Source organism: Rhineura floridana, chromosome 22, assembly GCF_030035675.1.
Source record: "Rhineura floridana isolate rRhiFlo1 chromosome 22, rRhiFlo1.hap2, whole genome shotgun sequence".
In the NCBI taxonomy this organism is placed as follows: domain Eukaryota; kingdom Metazoa; phylum Chordata; class Lepidosauria; order Squamata; family Rhineuridae; genus Rhineura; species Rhineura floridana.
The window spans coordinates 11807062-11822042 of NC_084501.1; the positions used below are offsets into that span (position 1 = coordinate 11807062).

The 14981-nt window shown below is 42.9% G+C and overlaps 2 protein-coding genes across 11 annotated transcripts in view; one reads left to right on the forward strand and one right to left on the reverse strand.

Annotated features, from left to right (window-relative positions):
- LOC133375135 (uncharacterized) overlaps positions 1–14981 on the forward strand; it is a 74420-nt gene that overhangs the window by 16048 nt on the left and 43391 nt on the right. For all 9 annotated transcript variants that reach the window (XM_061606689.1, XM_061606685.1, XM_061606683.1 and 6 more), the window contains one exon: positions 11578–11643. The gene's annotated coding sequence lies outside the window, so the exon portion shown is untranslated. The remainder of the gene's footprint in view (positions 1–11577; positions 11644–14981) is intronic.
- On the reverse strand, positions 1413–14364 carry ANP32E (acidic nuclear phosphoprotein 32 family member E). 2 transcript variants are annotated; one of them, XM_061606695.1, is made up of 7 exons: positions 13890–14364; positions 9775–9924; positions 8950–9072; positions 7568–7733; positions 7041–7213; positions 5644–5698; positions 1413–4721 (listed from the first exon to the last, which is right to left on the reverse strand). In XM_061606695.1, exons 1-7 carry the CDS (start codon positions 13941–13943, stop codon positions 4648–4650), a joined length of 795 nt encoding a protein of 264 aa, XP_061462679.1. In that variant the 5' UTR covers positions 13944–14364; the 3' UTR covers positions 1413–4647. The 2 variants fall into 2 exon arrangements, with proteins under 2 accessions (XP_061462679.1, XP_061462678.1); XM_061606694.1 differs by having other exon boundaries at positions 1413–4718; positions 13890–14031.

The window sequence follows — 14981 nt, forward strand, 5'->3', positions numbered from 1 at the left end:
CTTTATATTATGTTTCCCGTATTGAGTCGTACTTTCTTCATCATTCAGCTTTGGACCATCTCTCTCTTTCTTCATGGTCCCATAGGGCAATAGTCTTCAATCGTTTAAAACCCAGAGCCCACCTTTAGGCCACCCATGCAGAGGAGGACTCACTTCTCAATTTGTCCGATGACTAACCTGCTGTGACCCCCCTCCTTTAGGTCAGGCCTAGGGGTCCTGACCCATCAATTGAAGAAAAACGTTCCAGGGTCCACTGAAAATGTGGATAGCTCAAATTAACGTATTATTGCTAGTGGCTTTTTATGTACTTTCTCAGCGGAAATCCACCCAAGCAGGGATAATTACTGAGCCATATAGAGTACTAGACTACTTAAAGTATGTGTTAATACTTTAGCATCAGGTTTGATGTTCACATGTTCTGACCAGAAAGGGCAAAATGCAACCTATTGGGAATGGCAGCCAGGCCTGCTGTAACCTGACTGAGCATCCATCATCACTAAACCCATCAAGGTGTAATGTTGCCACCCCTACACACATGAACACGAATTGTAATGTGATTTAGAAGTATTTATGGAACCATAGTCACAGGAAGTTAAGTTTATTTATTTTTAAAAAATCAAAGCAGTTTACAGCAATTATATAGTTTAACTTTATTCAACCCTGGTCAGACCTCCTTTGGGGCAGTGTTCACTTCTGGGTGCTTCACTTTTAAGGAGGATATAGGATTGGTTCAGAGGAGAGAAACTAAAGTGGTCAGGGGTACGGAAAACCAGTCTGAGGAAGAGTTGAAGGAACTGGCTATGTTTTAGCCCAAAAGGGAACACGATAGGACTCTTTGAAGACCTGAAGGGTGCTCACCACACAGAAGAGGGCAAAGGCTTGCTGTTTGCTGGCCCATAGGACAGGTCTGGACCTAGAGGGCTGACTTCAGGTGAATACTAGGAGAAACCTTTTGCCAGGTAAAGAGGAGTTTGACAATGAAGCCAACTGGCAAGAATGGCAGAAGGATCTTCCTGGCTGGAGGTCTCCAAATACAGGCTGTGAAGCTGCCTTATACTGAGTTAGGCCATTAGTCCATCTAGCTCAATATTGTCCACACTGACTGGCAGCAGCCCTCCAGCAAAGAAGTCTTTCTTAGCCCTACCTGGAGGTGCCAGTGATGGAACCTGGGACTTTCTGCATGCTCTGGCGCTGAGCTATGCATTTTGTCCATTGAGGGTTGGACTAGATAGCATCACTGTGTTTGAGGGGGCCTTGTCAGTAACTACAGAAAAAGCCCACCCCCAAATTACAGGATTTATAGGCAAGTATTGCTTCAAATCAATGCTGAGGCCCATCACTTTTGTTTAGAAGTAAAATCATGGTTTTGAAAGGTTAAACTACAGGCTGCCACCCAATAATAAATTCTCACATTTTCAGTTTGAAAATCTTTAATTTAAAATTTACATCACACAGGGGGGAAAACACCCACGTTCTGTTACAACTAAAATCCATTAGAAGTGTGCTGTAGGAATTTGTTCTATTTAACACTGTCATGGCTTTTTCAAAACACAGTTGCACAAAAACCAATTGCTTCAAAGTTTGTGTCTCTTTTTTTAGAATTTGAAAAGGAATTGAACACACTATATACATACTGCCATATAAAGAGCATCCAAATAGGACAAAGTCTCTACAAAATATAAAACCCACCCTTAACATATTTTTATTAAAGAACCCACCAAGCGCAAAAAAAATTCCAAAAGTTATCCAGAGGATCTGTGTTACCCTTTTTTTTGTCTTAAGAAGAAAAAAAGTTGTATTTTGATCACATACTAAAGCTGACAACTCAAAAACAGTGGCGATGTGTTTATCCGGTAGTTTTACACCTACTACACAAAAGATCCTTAGAGAAGTCATAAAACTATTTAAATCCATTGTATGTATAACCATAGTGGTATGCTTGGTTTCATTTTACTCCCACTTAAAAAAAAAAAAAACTTTTCAGCCTTTACAATACACAAATGCAAACTTGCTTACTAAAAGTTGTAATTCATTGAAGGTAACTTTGAAAAATTCTTCTAAAAATCACTGATTCAGACTTTTTAAAAAAAATTGGCGCAGGAGTTTGAGCACACTTGGGAGATTCCTCCCTAATTTCAAAAGAGGAAATCAGAACAGAGGGCAGATTCCTGTGTGTGGAAATCTATTCCCTTCCACTGAGATGAATGGGGTGCTCAACAGCTCTGTGGCATCAGTCAGAGCACATGCCTGTGCTACGGACAGAAGATGTTGTTACAAGCCACTCCCAACAATTAAATATTTCCTTTTTTATATAATGGAAATGTTTTATTTGCTGAGACTAACTTTAAAAACAAAAGAGTATTATGGAAAGGAGGGAATCAGAATGAGTACAAAGTAACTCCGCTTTTAAACACAGAACTTTCAGGACAACAGCATACACTTAAAAGTTTCTAAAATTCATTCATACACAAATGTAACAGGATTGGAATAAAGCTTTACCAAGTCCTTTTAGTTAAGATATTTAAAAATACTCAGATATTCTACTCAATTGCCTTTTTGCATTTCATTCTGATCAATGCCTTTTAAAGTTAGCTGTGAAAGGGGCAGGGAAGAGAGAGAGAGAGAGAGAAAAGACTATGTTTTGCCAAGCTTCTCAAATGCAGTATCATCAAAACTATATTAGAGTTTGATGTCGCATACTAAACATACCAGTGTGTGTAATGTATTATTTATATTCACAGGCAACTGTAGTAAGGGCCAACTCCCATCATCTATGTAAAAATACCCTTTATCTAAAACCATATTAGTGACAGCTTCTCCTAGGCAGGACAGATAATAAAAAAATAGTATCTCTCAAATACAGCTGTGTATCATTTGGGTAAAATATTTAACAATCCAAGTTAGTCTGTCATAAGTAAAAACTGCAGCAGCTCCCAGAGTCCAGTAGCTACTTCTTGTTTTTTAAAAAAACAACCTGCATAAGGATCTACAACAACCAGTTTTGTTGCCATCACACCTCTTGGAGAAAAGGCTTATTGTCTTGTTGACGTGTGCAGTGAACAAATTTCTGAAGCTTTCCAGAAGAAGAATTCTGGCCTAGCAGTTTCCTTCAACAAGACCCATACTTCTAAGGGAAACAATTGGTGCCCTATGAACTAAGGATCGCCTATGGACAATTAACTGTTGGTTCCCCCTCTCCATCGTCCTTTTTATGACTAAATGCACCCTTTAGACCCAGCCAACCAACTCCCCATTGGTGGCTTCAGGAGGGCTGGCAAACAGCTAGAAATTTCAACCACCATGCTCTAGGCCTGGTCCACTGGCATAGTCTACCTGCTAACTGTTGCTTTAAAAGGTGACATAAAAAAACACCTCTCCTATTTTTTTAAAAAAATGTTTTTAATGAAAGCCTGAAACATTTCAGGATTTTAAAATTTAAAAAAGAGGTAGAATTCTGAAATTTGCATCAGAAATATGGATCTTGTTTGGCTATAATGGTCAGAAAGGTAACACAAAGTGAATGATAAACTTGAATAAACTGTATGTAAGCATTTCGAGGCTATCAAGGGATTGATAAAATCTTTGTTTTTATCTTAAGTGTCTCACTTTTCCCCATAAAAGTCCTTCCTGACCAGGCCAAAGGCCCGCCTAGTTCAACATCATGGTCTCACAGCGGCCAACTAAATGCGTCTGAGAAGCTCACCAGCATGACCTGAGCACAACAGAACTCTCCTTATTTGTGATTCTCAGCAGCTGGTACAGAGAGGAAGATAGCTCAGGCACTAGAGGAAGTACATAGCCATGAGGGCTAGTAGCCACTGATGGCCTCCTCCTCCTCCATGAATTTGTCTACTCCTCTTTGAAAGCGATCCAGTTTAGTGGCCATCGCTACTTCTTGCAGGAGCACATTCCACAGCTTAAATTACATACTGTATGAAGTTGTACTTTCTTTTCTCAACAGAGTCCTGGACTAGATGGGCCTTTGGCCTGATCCATCAGGTCTCTTTTCATGCTTTTATGGAAAAAGTAGAGAGCTGATCCTGTGTCTTCCATACAGAGGCGCACAGACGCTCTTTAGGGAAAGGTGTGTGTCTGTGTATAACGTATACAAGAAAGTAGGAGATTCAAGACGTTGCCTGTTTTCTTCGTATGTCCTTTTAAAATAAGCCAATTGCTATCCAAATTCTTAATTTCACACAGCCTTCTTTTCACCTCGGATATAAATCTTTCCTAATGAAATGTTGGTTATCACTTTACAGTATGTTACTCTGCAGTGACTTCAGTGTACAATCTTTAAAAGCCTGAATTAAATTTGTAAATGTCTTGCTTAACTCTGACCAGAACTAACAACATGCTCACATAAAAACCCAACAGAGAAAAAAATCTGGAGGGAAAAAAGCTTCTAGAGAAGAAGGAGCAGGGCAGAGGGAGACAACTGCTTCGGTGATTAAAAGGGATAAAACTGTGTCCTCTGCACATGATCAACTGTGGGCTATTACGTCTTAGTTGGAATGATAAAAAGGGGAAAAATAGTAAAAACACACTTCCTATAAAAGGTTAACACATGAATATTTTGTAGGGATACCTAGTATCACTATTGCGTATCCTGCAACAAAAATGCATCTGGTCCTATTTATTTTCTACAGCTTAATCATCATCCTCATCTCCTTCATCTTCAGCAGCACGCTTTCTTTTCTCCCCTCGGACACCTTCTGCTGCTGCTGCAAAAAAAAAGGGTTTCACATTTGTTCTCAACTAATACTAAGCACGCTGTAGCTCCAACATAACTAACACACCCACACCCACATACACACCCACACACGCCCCTTATTTCCATCACTTCTAGGCACTGACATCTAGTTTATCAAATATAGCAACATGCATTTGCCAAGCAGAAATAGGACAATCTGCAACATCAGCACTGTGAACTCTTGAATAACAAGTGGCATTTAACCTCTTTATAATTTACTGTTTTGCCAGTATGATCTGAAAGGATGAAGGAACTGATGAAGTTTTCAGTGGGATGCCATATGTGGCTAAATGGATTACACATTGCATAAGCCTACCCTAAGGTAACGAGAGCTGAAGCAGACCGTATCTTTGCTTTACAGGAACAAAAGCACTTCAGTTGAACACAGTAGACTCATTTTCAGCTGACCACACAAAAATCTCTTTCACAAATGTTTCAGAAATCCCGTGCATCTACTCTGCTCTTGTGAATAAGTTATAGAATGCAAGGTAGATTTTATAGCAGTGGAAACACTTTTGATTGTATCAGTTTGTGACCTTGTACCAAAAAACCACATTCCAGCTCTAAAAACTTCATAAAACCTGAATAAATGTTGTATTAAACATCAGTTATTTAAGGCAGGGCTGGTTAACCAGTGGCCCTTCAGATACTCTCAGTTCCCAGCATCCCCTGCAGACAGCATAGCCAATAGTTAGGAATGATGATGAAGTTGTAGTCTGTCAACTTCTGGAAGACCACAGGTTCCCCATCCCTGATTTAGATCAACTGGGTGCAAATACCACTTGTTAGGTTTGATTCAAACGTTCCCTCCCTCCAATGGAAGACAGCTCCCAAACTAGTGTCTACAACTCAAATGCAAATTTATTCACATGCCGACTGGATATAAAACTTACCTTCACCTTCCTCATTCTCATTCTCCTCTACATAATCATCATCATCTTCTTCATCCTTGGAGGGAAAGAAGTTGATTATTTCAGAAGTTCAGTATGACTTACAAAGTGAAAACAAGTATTCCTATCCCATTCTAATAATGATGCATGGACATGGCATTCCCAGGACTATGCAGCAAAACAGAAAGAAGCTACTCCCAGTCAGGCATGCTAAAAAACACACTCCACCATTTGACTATAAAGGCTGTACATTGTACAAGTTGGTCTCTCATTTGTACAATCTAGAGAAGCTATATTTAACAGTCATTTACCAAAGTAATCTAAAAAAGGACAAATTGTTTGCTGCTAAAGAGTATATTTTACCCAGATCATATTCCCGTTAATAGCACAAAAATCAGGGACATTTATAAACCTCTTAAATGCAACAGCAACATATATCACTGTTAAAACAAAAGTTGTTTTCGAGATCTTGGACTTAATCCTGGTTTGCAAGAGAAAATTGACAAATCTGCTGATGGGCTCACTCAAAATTAAATCGACCAGGCAGGCAGCCCGGAATGACAAAAGTAAATTCTGAAATGAATGCACCAGGATTATATCCAGAAATTTGATAGAAAGGTTTCAGTGGAAGCGAGGGAAATAAATGCACAATCCCAATAACTGAGAGTGGAGGGGTGCTGCGTACACTAATAAATTTGGATTTTGAACATATATGTTAAAAAAACACTGGTAAATATCGACTGAGATCCTGATTCCTTGGCTCTAAGCCACTATTACAGCCTTCACCAGCCTGGTGCCCTTCAGATGTTGTTGGATTCCACCTCCCATCATTCCTGACTACTGGCCATGCTAGCTGGGGCTAATGGGAAATGCAGTCCAAGACATCTGGAGGGTACCATGTTGGCAAAGGCTGAACTATCAGGAGAGGCGTGACATAAAATATATTAAATCTGATTATTCTCTTTGGAAGTGTAACTGAGAAATTATCACAACCAAACTCAAGCGAAGAAAGGGGCTGCCTATTTTGCATAAAACATTTACACAGATTTGGAGTACTTCAGATGCTGACAAAACCAGTGTTGTCTTAACCGAGGCATTTGGGAGGTTCAGCTCCACTGACTGGGCACGTGTGTAAAGAGAATGTGAACCATGAAATAGCCAAGGACAAGTTAGCAAGAAGTCTCAACAGTACAAATCGAGAGCAAGAGAAGCATCAAACAGATGATGGAACAGGAAGACAAGATACTTGACTTGGTTCTGGATATATATTGCTGGGGATACAATGCAGGAGAGGATGAGGGCATCAGTTACTTTCTCCCAGCATACAGGAGAACACCTTGGAATGCACGCCAGCAAGGCCAAATATTTTGGAATTGAGAAAAAGGAGCAATAAACTTTACCTGAATCTCTTCTTTCATCAAGTAGGAAAGACCTACTTCCTCCTCATCCTCCTCTTCTTCACCTTCACCCTCCCCTAAGTCTGAACCATCGTCATCTTCCTCATCGTTCTCTTCATATTCTCCTGGAGGACCAGCTTTGTCTTCATCTTCTTCCTCCTCATCTTCATCCCCATCTGCAAGGAAGGTCATGCTAATAAGATGTATGCTGCATACTTTTCAATGCAATGCAAACTAATACAATCCAATCAAAAATAAATATGATTATTTCATGTGGACATGCTGCAGACCACCTGAATGAAGCTTGCAGACCACAGTTTGGGAACTACAAGAAATTTAAGTTTTACCACTAACTGCACATTTTGTGTGTAAGCAAAACACAAGTTTTTTGTCACACAAGCATAGCGTAAATAGAGAATTTTCAACCATACAATTTACATGCCATTTGCTTTAGGCCTGTTCCTCTGACACCCACCTTGATATCCATCCTAGAAAAGGTAGAACAGCAGGACATGTATATGATAAATTACCTTCATCCTCTTCATCTTCCGAGTCAGGGGCCTCATTATCCTCTTGATCGAACCCATCTAGATATGTGATTTGCTGAAGCAAGTCAAATACGCTTTCTCTGTAATCTTCCAGGTTTGTGATCTCACAGTTAAACAAATCAAGACTCTTCAAATTCTTAAGATTTTGCTGAAAAGAAAAGAACAACCAATTGGCTTTCTAAGCTAATAGAAAACACCTTTAAGTGCTTCATTATTAGACCTGCTAGCTCAGCATAAACACTAGTAGCCCAGTATGCAATGGGAGGGCAATGACCCAATGCACACTGTGGAATGTACTTCCAAGTAAGCTTATGTGGGATTGTGCTTTATGTTCCTTACACACATAACTCTTTAAACCAAGCAAGCCTATGTGACTGACAGACGTCAGTGAATTTTCTAGTTGTAGCTCTCTCTCGTTTACCCATGAGTATCAGAAACTTTAGAAGGCTCCCGTGTTCAAAAAGTAAAAAGACTCCCCATATATTTCAGTCTTGTGATTCTCAACAGCTGACTTGATTTTGAACACTCCCACAACACGCTAGTCAGTACTACAGTATTTAAATATTTTACTCATGTAGGGAAAGAGTGGGTTGTATTCAACGGTAGAGTAGACCCACTCAGGTTAATACATTACTAACTTACTCAGTGGGTATACTCTGAGTAGAGCGTAAGTTTGATGCCATCCAGATGCTGGAAAAAGAACTCTACTACAAAGCTGGAATTTAAAGTGTCACAGAGCCTCCAATTTAATGGAGGCAAAACAGATTCACCCATTTCACATAAACTGTGCACCAAAATGTGAAATAGTTGCAGGTGTCCCTGTCATTGCGAGCAGCCCATCTTCTGTCTAGAACATGAACCACTAAAGGTATCCAGGCTGCCATTTACAAATGATACTGACCTCCTTCACAATTGCACCTGAAGCTCAGCCTACTAGATTTGTACAGTAGGGCCCCCTAATACGGCGGGTTGGGGACCAGGCCCCTGCCGTAAAGTGGGGCCCCATAGACTATAATGGGCTGCATCACAAAAAAATGATGCCAAAACGTCGCAAAATGGGCTTTAAAACAGGGAATTTCCCCTGCTTGAAAGCCACCGCATTAGCGGAACGCCGTAATGCGGGGCCCTACTGTACCTTTATACTTGGCTGCAAACACTTAAATGTTTACCAACACTCCTATCTAATTATGTCACCTATTTTCCGTCTCGTGATGCGAAAATGAAATGATCCCAAGCATCTTTAAGGCTGCAATCCTAAACACACCTGCCTGTGGGAGTAAGCTCCGGTGAAAGCAGCAGCACTGACTTCTGAGTAAAGACGCATAGACTACTCTGCAACCCACCCACTCCCACTTCATACTTACAAGGGCTTCTACGGTGCTGAGATCTTTGATTTTGTTGCCACTCAGATTTAAGTATGTGAGATTTGGACATCTCTCAGCCAGGACTTCCAGACCTCCAGAAATTCGGTTATTGCTTAGTTCGAGCTAAAGTGCAGAGAAGTTATTGTGTAATCAGACTTTCCATATTTTAGAAAGAGAAGTAACTCTAGGAATGTAAGCAAACGTGTTTTTAGAAGTTACCCTAATAGAAGTCGGTTGCGTTTTGACTACTTCAGAGCCAAACAATAACAGCAGTTCAAATAATTAATTCCTTCCTTGCTTGAGGTTTTATCCAAGTCTGCACCTAACCTACAAAATATATCATCACCCCGACAAGCTTAACAATCTCTGCTCAGCCATGAAGCTCACTGCTTTCAAGTAGTCCCCAATTCATATAACCCACCTCCGTAGGGCTGCTTTTGCATAGGTGTGAATATGGAAAACACAGTAATACACCTTTTTGTCCCCTTAAAAGTCATGTGTGAACATGCTTAAAAGGACAATGCCTAGAAAGGATGTAGACATCCAATTCAGAGCCAGTGCTGTAGTGATTAGAGCAGTGTGTCCCAATATGGTGCTCTCCAGATGTTTTAGACTACAACCCCCATCATCATTCTAGCCTTCTCCAACATGGTGCCAGCTTGGGCTAGAGTATCAGACTAGGTGTGAAGAGATACCCAAATTCACAGAAGAGCCAGTGTGACCAACACTTCAGCTGTGCAATTACTTGATCTCAACAGGAATTTATTACATAGGATTTATGGAAGTTAAGCCTGTGCGCTTGCAACCCATTGTCTGAATGCTCACCTTTCGAAGCTTAGTCAAGGTGGGAAGCTTGGCCAATGACGTCAGCTCGACACTGGCCATGCTGAGAAACTCTAGTTCTTTAAAAGTGTCATTCAGGCCTTCAATTTCACCACTGCTAGACCGACAGCTATCCAGATCCAGTTCAGCCACCTACAAGAATAACACACAGTTCACCTCAGAACTGAAGAAAGCTCCCTAGTTACATTCGGGCGATTTAAAATAGACATTTTATTTGCAAAGTAGGAGGGGGGAAAGGCGGCAAACAAAGCTCATAAAGCCAAGAAAACCCTACAGACAAATATTACTTGTGTCTACACCATGAGCGAGCAACCTTTTGTGCTCCAGAGGTCTTGGGACTCCCAACAGCCAGCAGGGATGACAAGACCAACATCTGGAGGGCCACAGATGTTCCTTCATCCCGGGTCTATGGTAAGGATGGAATATGGACAACTTTTAAATGGCCACAAATTAAGATTGGGTGGGCAACTTGACCAGCATCTTGGAAATAATTATTGTACATGTTACAGCATATGTTCCTCACCACCTCTTTTCAGGGGGCCAGCTAGACAGGCCCTCCTGCAGGATGCTATAATGCTTACACAGGACATTCCATACACAAGGAATTCCACACTCCACCCCTGGTTTTTCCTTCGCCAGCTGACACTCAAACGTTCTGTGGCTACTGCTCATGCTCAGTCATCCTTGGGGCTGGGGTTTGGGGGAAGGTGTATGCCCCCTTTGTACATAAATATTTTTTTACTATACTTCTGCAAACCTCAGGGTTCCTCTGAGCGTGCCATTACCTCCTTCATTTTTCAGTAGCTCATTTTCGTCCCTCCATTTCTACTGCCTTCATCATCTGAGTTCAGCATTAGAGGGGGCGATTCATATATTTATTTTAAAACCTTGCGTCATGCACTTTGTCTGTAGATCCCAGGGGTGTGTTAACAATGATAATTTACAAATCAACAATCCGAAATATTATCCAGGCATTTTGAAAGAATGAGTTGACTTTGTTTTAGTGTGCTGCCAAAGTTTAATGGGGTTTAATGGGGTATGGGTGTTTGTGTGTATGTGTGAACTGTAGGTGTTTTGCAGGAATTTATGTTTTGTATAATCTGTTAATGGTATAATGTGTTTGTTTTTTAAATGTGTTGTAAGTTGCTTGGAGACCTCTGGATAACAAGTAACTAAGTAATCAAATAATAATACAAATCAACAATCCCAAATATTAAAATCAGTTACAAAATACCATGTGATTAAAACTCTGCGTTCCCAGTATATCTCATGGCAGAAGGCCTGGTGCAGGCATTTTGTGTGTGTGTGTGTTGGTGTCTAAAAACAAGCAGGATTAGTTCCAACTGAACCTCCAAGCGAGGGGAGTGTGTTCCATAGTGATGTCAGAGACTCTGAGTTTCCACCTAATCTGCATATTTCAACTGGGTTTTTGCACCCAACTTAACATGAAGTTTTGATGAGCCCAGGAAATGCTGACGTTTAGAGAGTGGATACGTTTTTAAGTGGAGACCGTGTCATGTTTTCCACAAGATGACAGCTACACTCTAACAACTCAATCTTAACCATGTTTACATCGGGGAAGGTCCCATATTGATTTCAGTGGGACTTCTAGCAAGGCTGCTTCTCTAAGCATGCATACTTGAAATTAGTATGCATGCTTACAGATGCAGCTTAAAGGAGACCTAGAAGTTTGCTCTTAGTTTTAAAAACACAGCACTCTGCTTTAAACGGAGCATTCTTCCATGTCATGCCAAGTTTTTTAATTGTCTTGTTTGCTTTTGCTAGGTACTGAAAAGAGGCAACAGCGTTTCCCCCCATTCCAGATAAGCCAACCAACAATGCACAATTTAGGTAAGTAAAAAAACCAGGTTACTTTTTGTGTTTATTCTCAAAAGGGCACAGTAGGTAGGTATACTATTTGTTTGATAGCTTTGCATTTTATACCACAGGAGCTGTTAGTTCTTTGGGTTTAACCCCCCCTCACAGGAAGGGGCCAACCAAACTGCTTCCCTGCTGTCAATCCACAGCAAAGGAGAGAGTGCCTTGTGTCAAGCAAGTGTTCTTACTGACCGAAAATGCAAGAACACCTTCTGGAGCTATGAGTTGTGAGTTCAACAGCAGGGAAACGGAAAGGCTGCAAAGGGATCACACACTACTCTTTGAGAGGACACATGCACCGGAATTACTACTGAAATTTACCCTAGCCACTCCACTCCCTCCAGCAGAAAGCAATCGGGATCCTTGGTCACAACAACAAACTTTTACGCATTTCATAAAGAGAAATTGCGCTACTGTCCACGTTTGTGTTGTGATAAACAGATGAAGCTTGAGAGGGGGAAAAAAATCTAAAGAGTTCGCACAGCCTCCATACACAGAAGGTTCCCCCCTAAATCCATCCAAAGAGGACACGCTAAGAGTCCCCATCCATATGAATCAGAGGAAAAACGAACAGGAAGATTTGCAAACCATTCTGGTTCATTTACAGCTTTAGACAGCCACCGCAACCACATCCCATTGGCCTCCAGCTGTGTCTGGAAGTGAACTTGGAACCACAGGCCAACTGCATTACCTGCAATACTCTTTCTGACACCAGCATTTCCCCGGCAGGGACATTTTCGGGGAGGAAGTTACCAGCTCGTGTCTCTATGGCGGGTGCAGCTGCCAAGTCCTTCTTCCTAGCTGTTCTACATGAACTCATGCCATGAACCTTAGCTTGCTTAGAGGGTGGAGGAAGGAGGTGGAAGCTTTTGTCTCATCGCCCCCACCCACCCCAGAGAACCAAGGGACCCGACAATGGCAGCAAACGCCTTATCTTCTTGAACCATTAGTGGAGAGATTGCAAGGAAAAGGCGAGGGGGGCCCCCATTGCCCTAGCCATGTGCTCTCTGGGCACAGAGCTGAACCAGCCAAGAAAGGGTCGGGCAGGATAAACCAAGATGAAGACATGAATAAAGACCATCTTAAGATTCCAAGTACATCTAAAATGTCTCGTTTAAAAGGGGGTGTGCTTTTCAAAAACAGTAATCCCCCCCTTTCCCTTTTGCAAGGCTGCCGAAAGTCAAAACCATCTGCGTAGATGGGGCTAAGATGGATTCAGCATGAGCCACAGCTTGTTTACCAGGCATCTCCGAAGCGAAGTTAACAAAAGCTAACATATATGCAAAAGCAAAATATGTAGAACAGAAACTCTGAAAGTCAAGCAATTCCCTGCACTAGTTGGACAACTGGATTTCCTCATGTATTAGAACAAAGTCCCTCCCCAATTATTATTGTTATTTTAATATCGAAGCACGACCTTCCTCACTGTTTGCAAAGAGGGACGCGTGACCTAGTTTTGACAAAAGAGCAGTTAAGTATGCAAAGGAAAAAGAGATGAAAGTTTTAATTGGGAAATGCTTTCTTTCCTGCGATGGGTTACGCTTCCTAAGTTTGCTATATTGGTTTTAGGGCGGGGAGAGATTTCACTGAAGTGAGGAATGACCCAGATTTTCGCCCGTCACCCACCGAGTTGAAGCAGGCGGCGCTGGGAGAGGAAGAGTTAACCACCTCGCCTCTTTCAATCACGGTTGGCAAATTGCACTAAGCTCGCAACAAACCCCCGTTTAGGGGAGAGAAGCCGAGAGAAACCGGGTGAAGATGGGTCTGGTTTATCCAGCGCCGGGAACGCTCTGGGGGAAGGGGGGAGAAGGCAGGCTCAGGCAACAGCAAGGCAGATGCAATTAACAAAACAAAAAAAACCCCAGTCTCGGGAGACTTTGCATTGGGTAAGATATGCAAATAAAAACCCCTTAAAAATCCACCCAAGTTCTCCTTTTGCTACATAGAAGCGGCTTAGGAGAAGTCCAGCTGCTGCCATGACGAAACAAGGGGCCGCGTCCTGCGCCTCTCTCCAAATGCGCCCATCACCGCGCACTTTTGGCGCAATAGAGATCTCGCCTCGCAAGGGGGAACGCGGAGGAGGAATCCAGCTGGAACCCACCATTTTAGAGAGGGGGGAGGCACATTTAGGGGAAAAAGCGATCCGCTTCGAGATATCGCTATTTCATCTTGGGGGAGGGGGTTTAATTTTTCCTTATCGTTTTGGAGTTTGTCCTCACCTCCTCGGGCGCTCGGTTCCTCAACTCCAGGTTAACGCGCTTCTTCATCTCCATCGCCCCCCCCACCTTTGCCGCCCTGCTTGAAAACCCCCTCTCCAAAGTGGAGGGAGAGAGGGGCGCAAAACTACCCGAGGGAGGGGACCCCAGAGGGGTGGAGGGGTGGGGATGCAAAATGAAGGAGGGAACTCCCTCCTTCTCCAAATCAATAAAAAAAGGACTCGCAGGAGATGCAAATGGAGTTGGGAACTCCACGCAGTTGCTGCAGCTCCTCCTCTTCCAGCAGGAGCTCCACCGCCACCCCCAGGCCGCCGCCTCCTCTTGCGAAACACGCAGCTCCTGTCCCTTCAATGGCCGCTCGCGCACTGAGCCTCCATGACACGGCGCACGGGGCCCCCTGGCAGACGCTCCGCCTTCGGCGAGGCAGGGAGAAGGCGAGGCAAACGGCACCACTTTCCCAAACCGCCCAGGGGAGCGCCCCCCCACGGGAAGGCAGCAACGAATGGCTGCACTGGATGCCCGTCAACCAGGGCGCTTCTCTTCTCCCTCCTCCTCGCCCCACCTGCCCTGATTCTGATTCCTATTCCTCCTTTGCCGAGCGATGCTTTCTTTTGTGTGCGCCTTTGGCGCGCTTTAAGCAACGCGCCGCCGAGGAGGGGCTGGAGGGGGCGTGCCGTGCCCGTAAAATGTGCACAGAGAGCAAAAGGAGGAAGGGGAGTTGCAAGGAAAGGTCGCCATGGCTTTGCATGATGCAGGCCTCTGGCTCTTTCTTCAGGGACCTGCCTTGCTTCTTTCCTAATGCCACGATGAATCTCTCTCTCTCTTTTTAAGTTATGCACCTAACTAGTTTTCCTTCTCCACCTTTGTTCTTTTGACACTCGTGCAAATAGCTTCCCCCCCCCCGTTTCCAACGCTGAAGTTAGAACGTTTTCTTTTTGTACTCGTTTTGGATGCGTCAGCAGTTCTCCAATGGCTGCTTGGAGGGGAGGCCATTGTTGGTGCTTGCCAGCAAACAGGGCAATGGACTATTTTCAGAAACGGCAACCTATCTGGGTTTAACTAAACTGAAGTTTATTCGGGGTAAGATCCCCACGC

Bases quoted from the DNA above. Each gene is read 5' to 3' on its own strand.
- ANP32E (XM_061606695.1), bottom strand. From the start codon at position 13,943: ATGGAGATGAAGAAGCGCGTTAACCTGGAGTTGAGGAACCGAGCGCCC. The intron at 9,073-9,774 runs GTGAGCATTCAG...TCTGCACTTTAG, and splicing joins CCTTGACTAAGCTTCGAAAG to CTCGAACTAAGCAATAACCG. The intron at 4,722-5,643 runs GTAAGTTTTATA...TTTTTTTTGCAG, and splicing joins TGAGAATGAGGAAGGTGAAG to CAGCAGCAGAAGGTGTCCGA.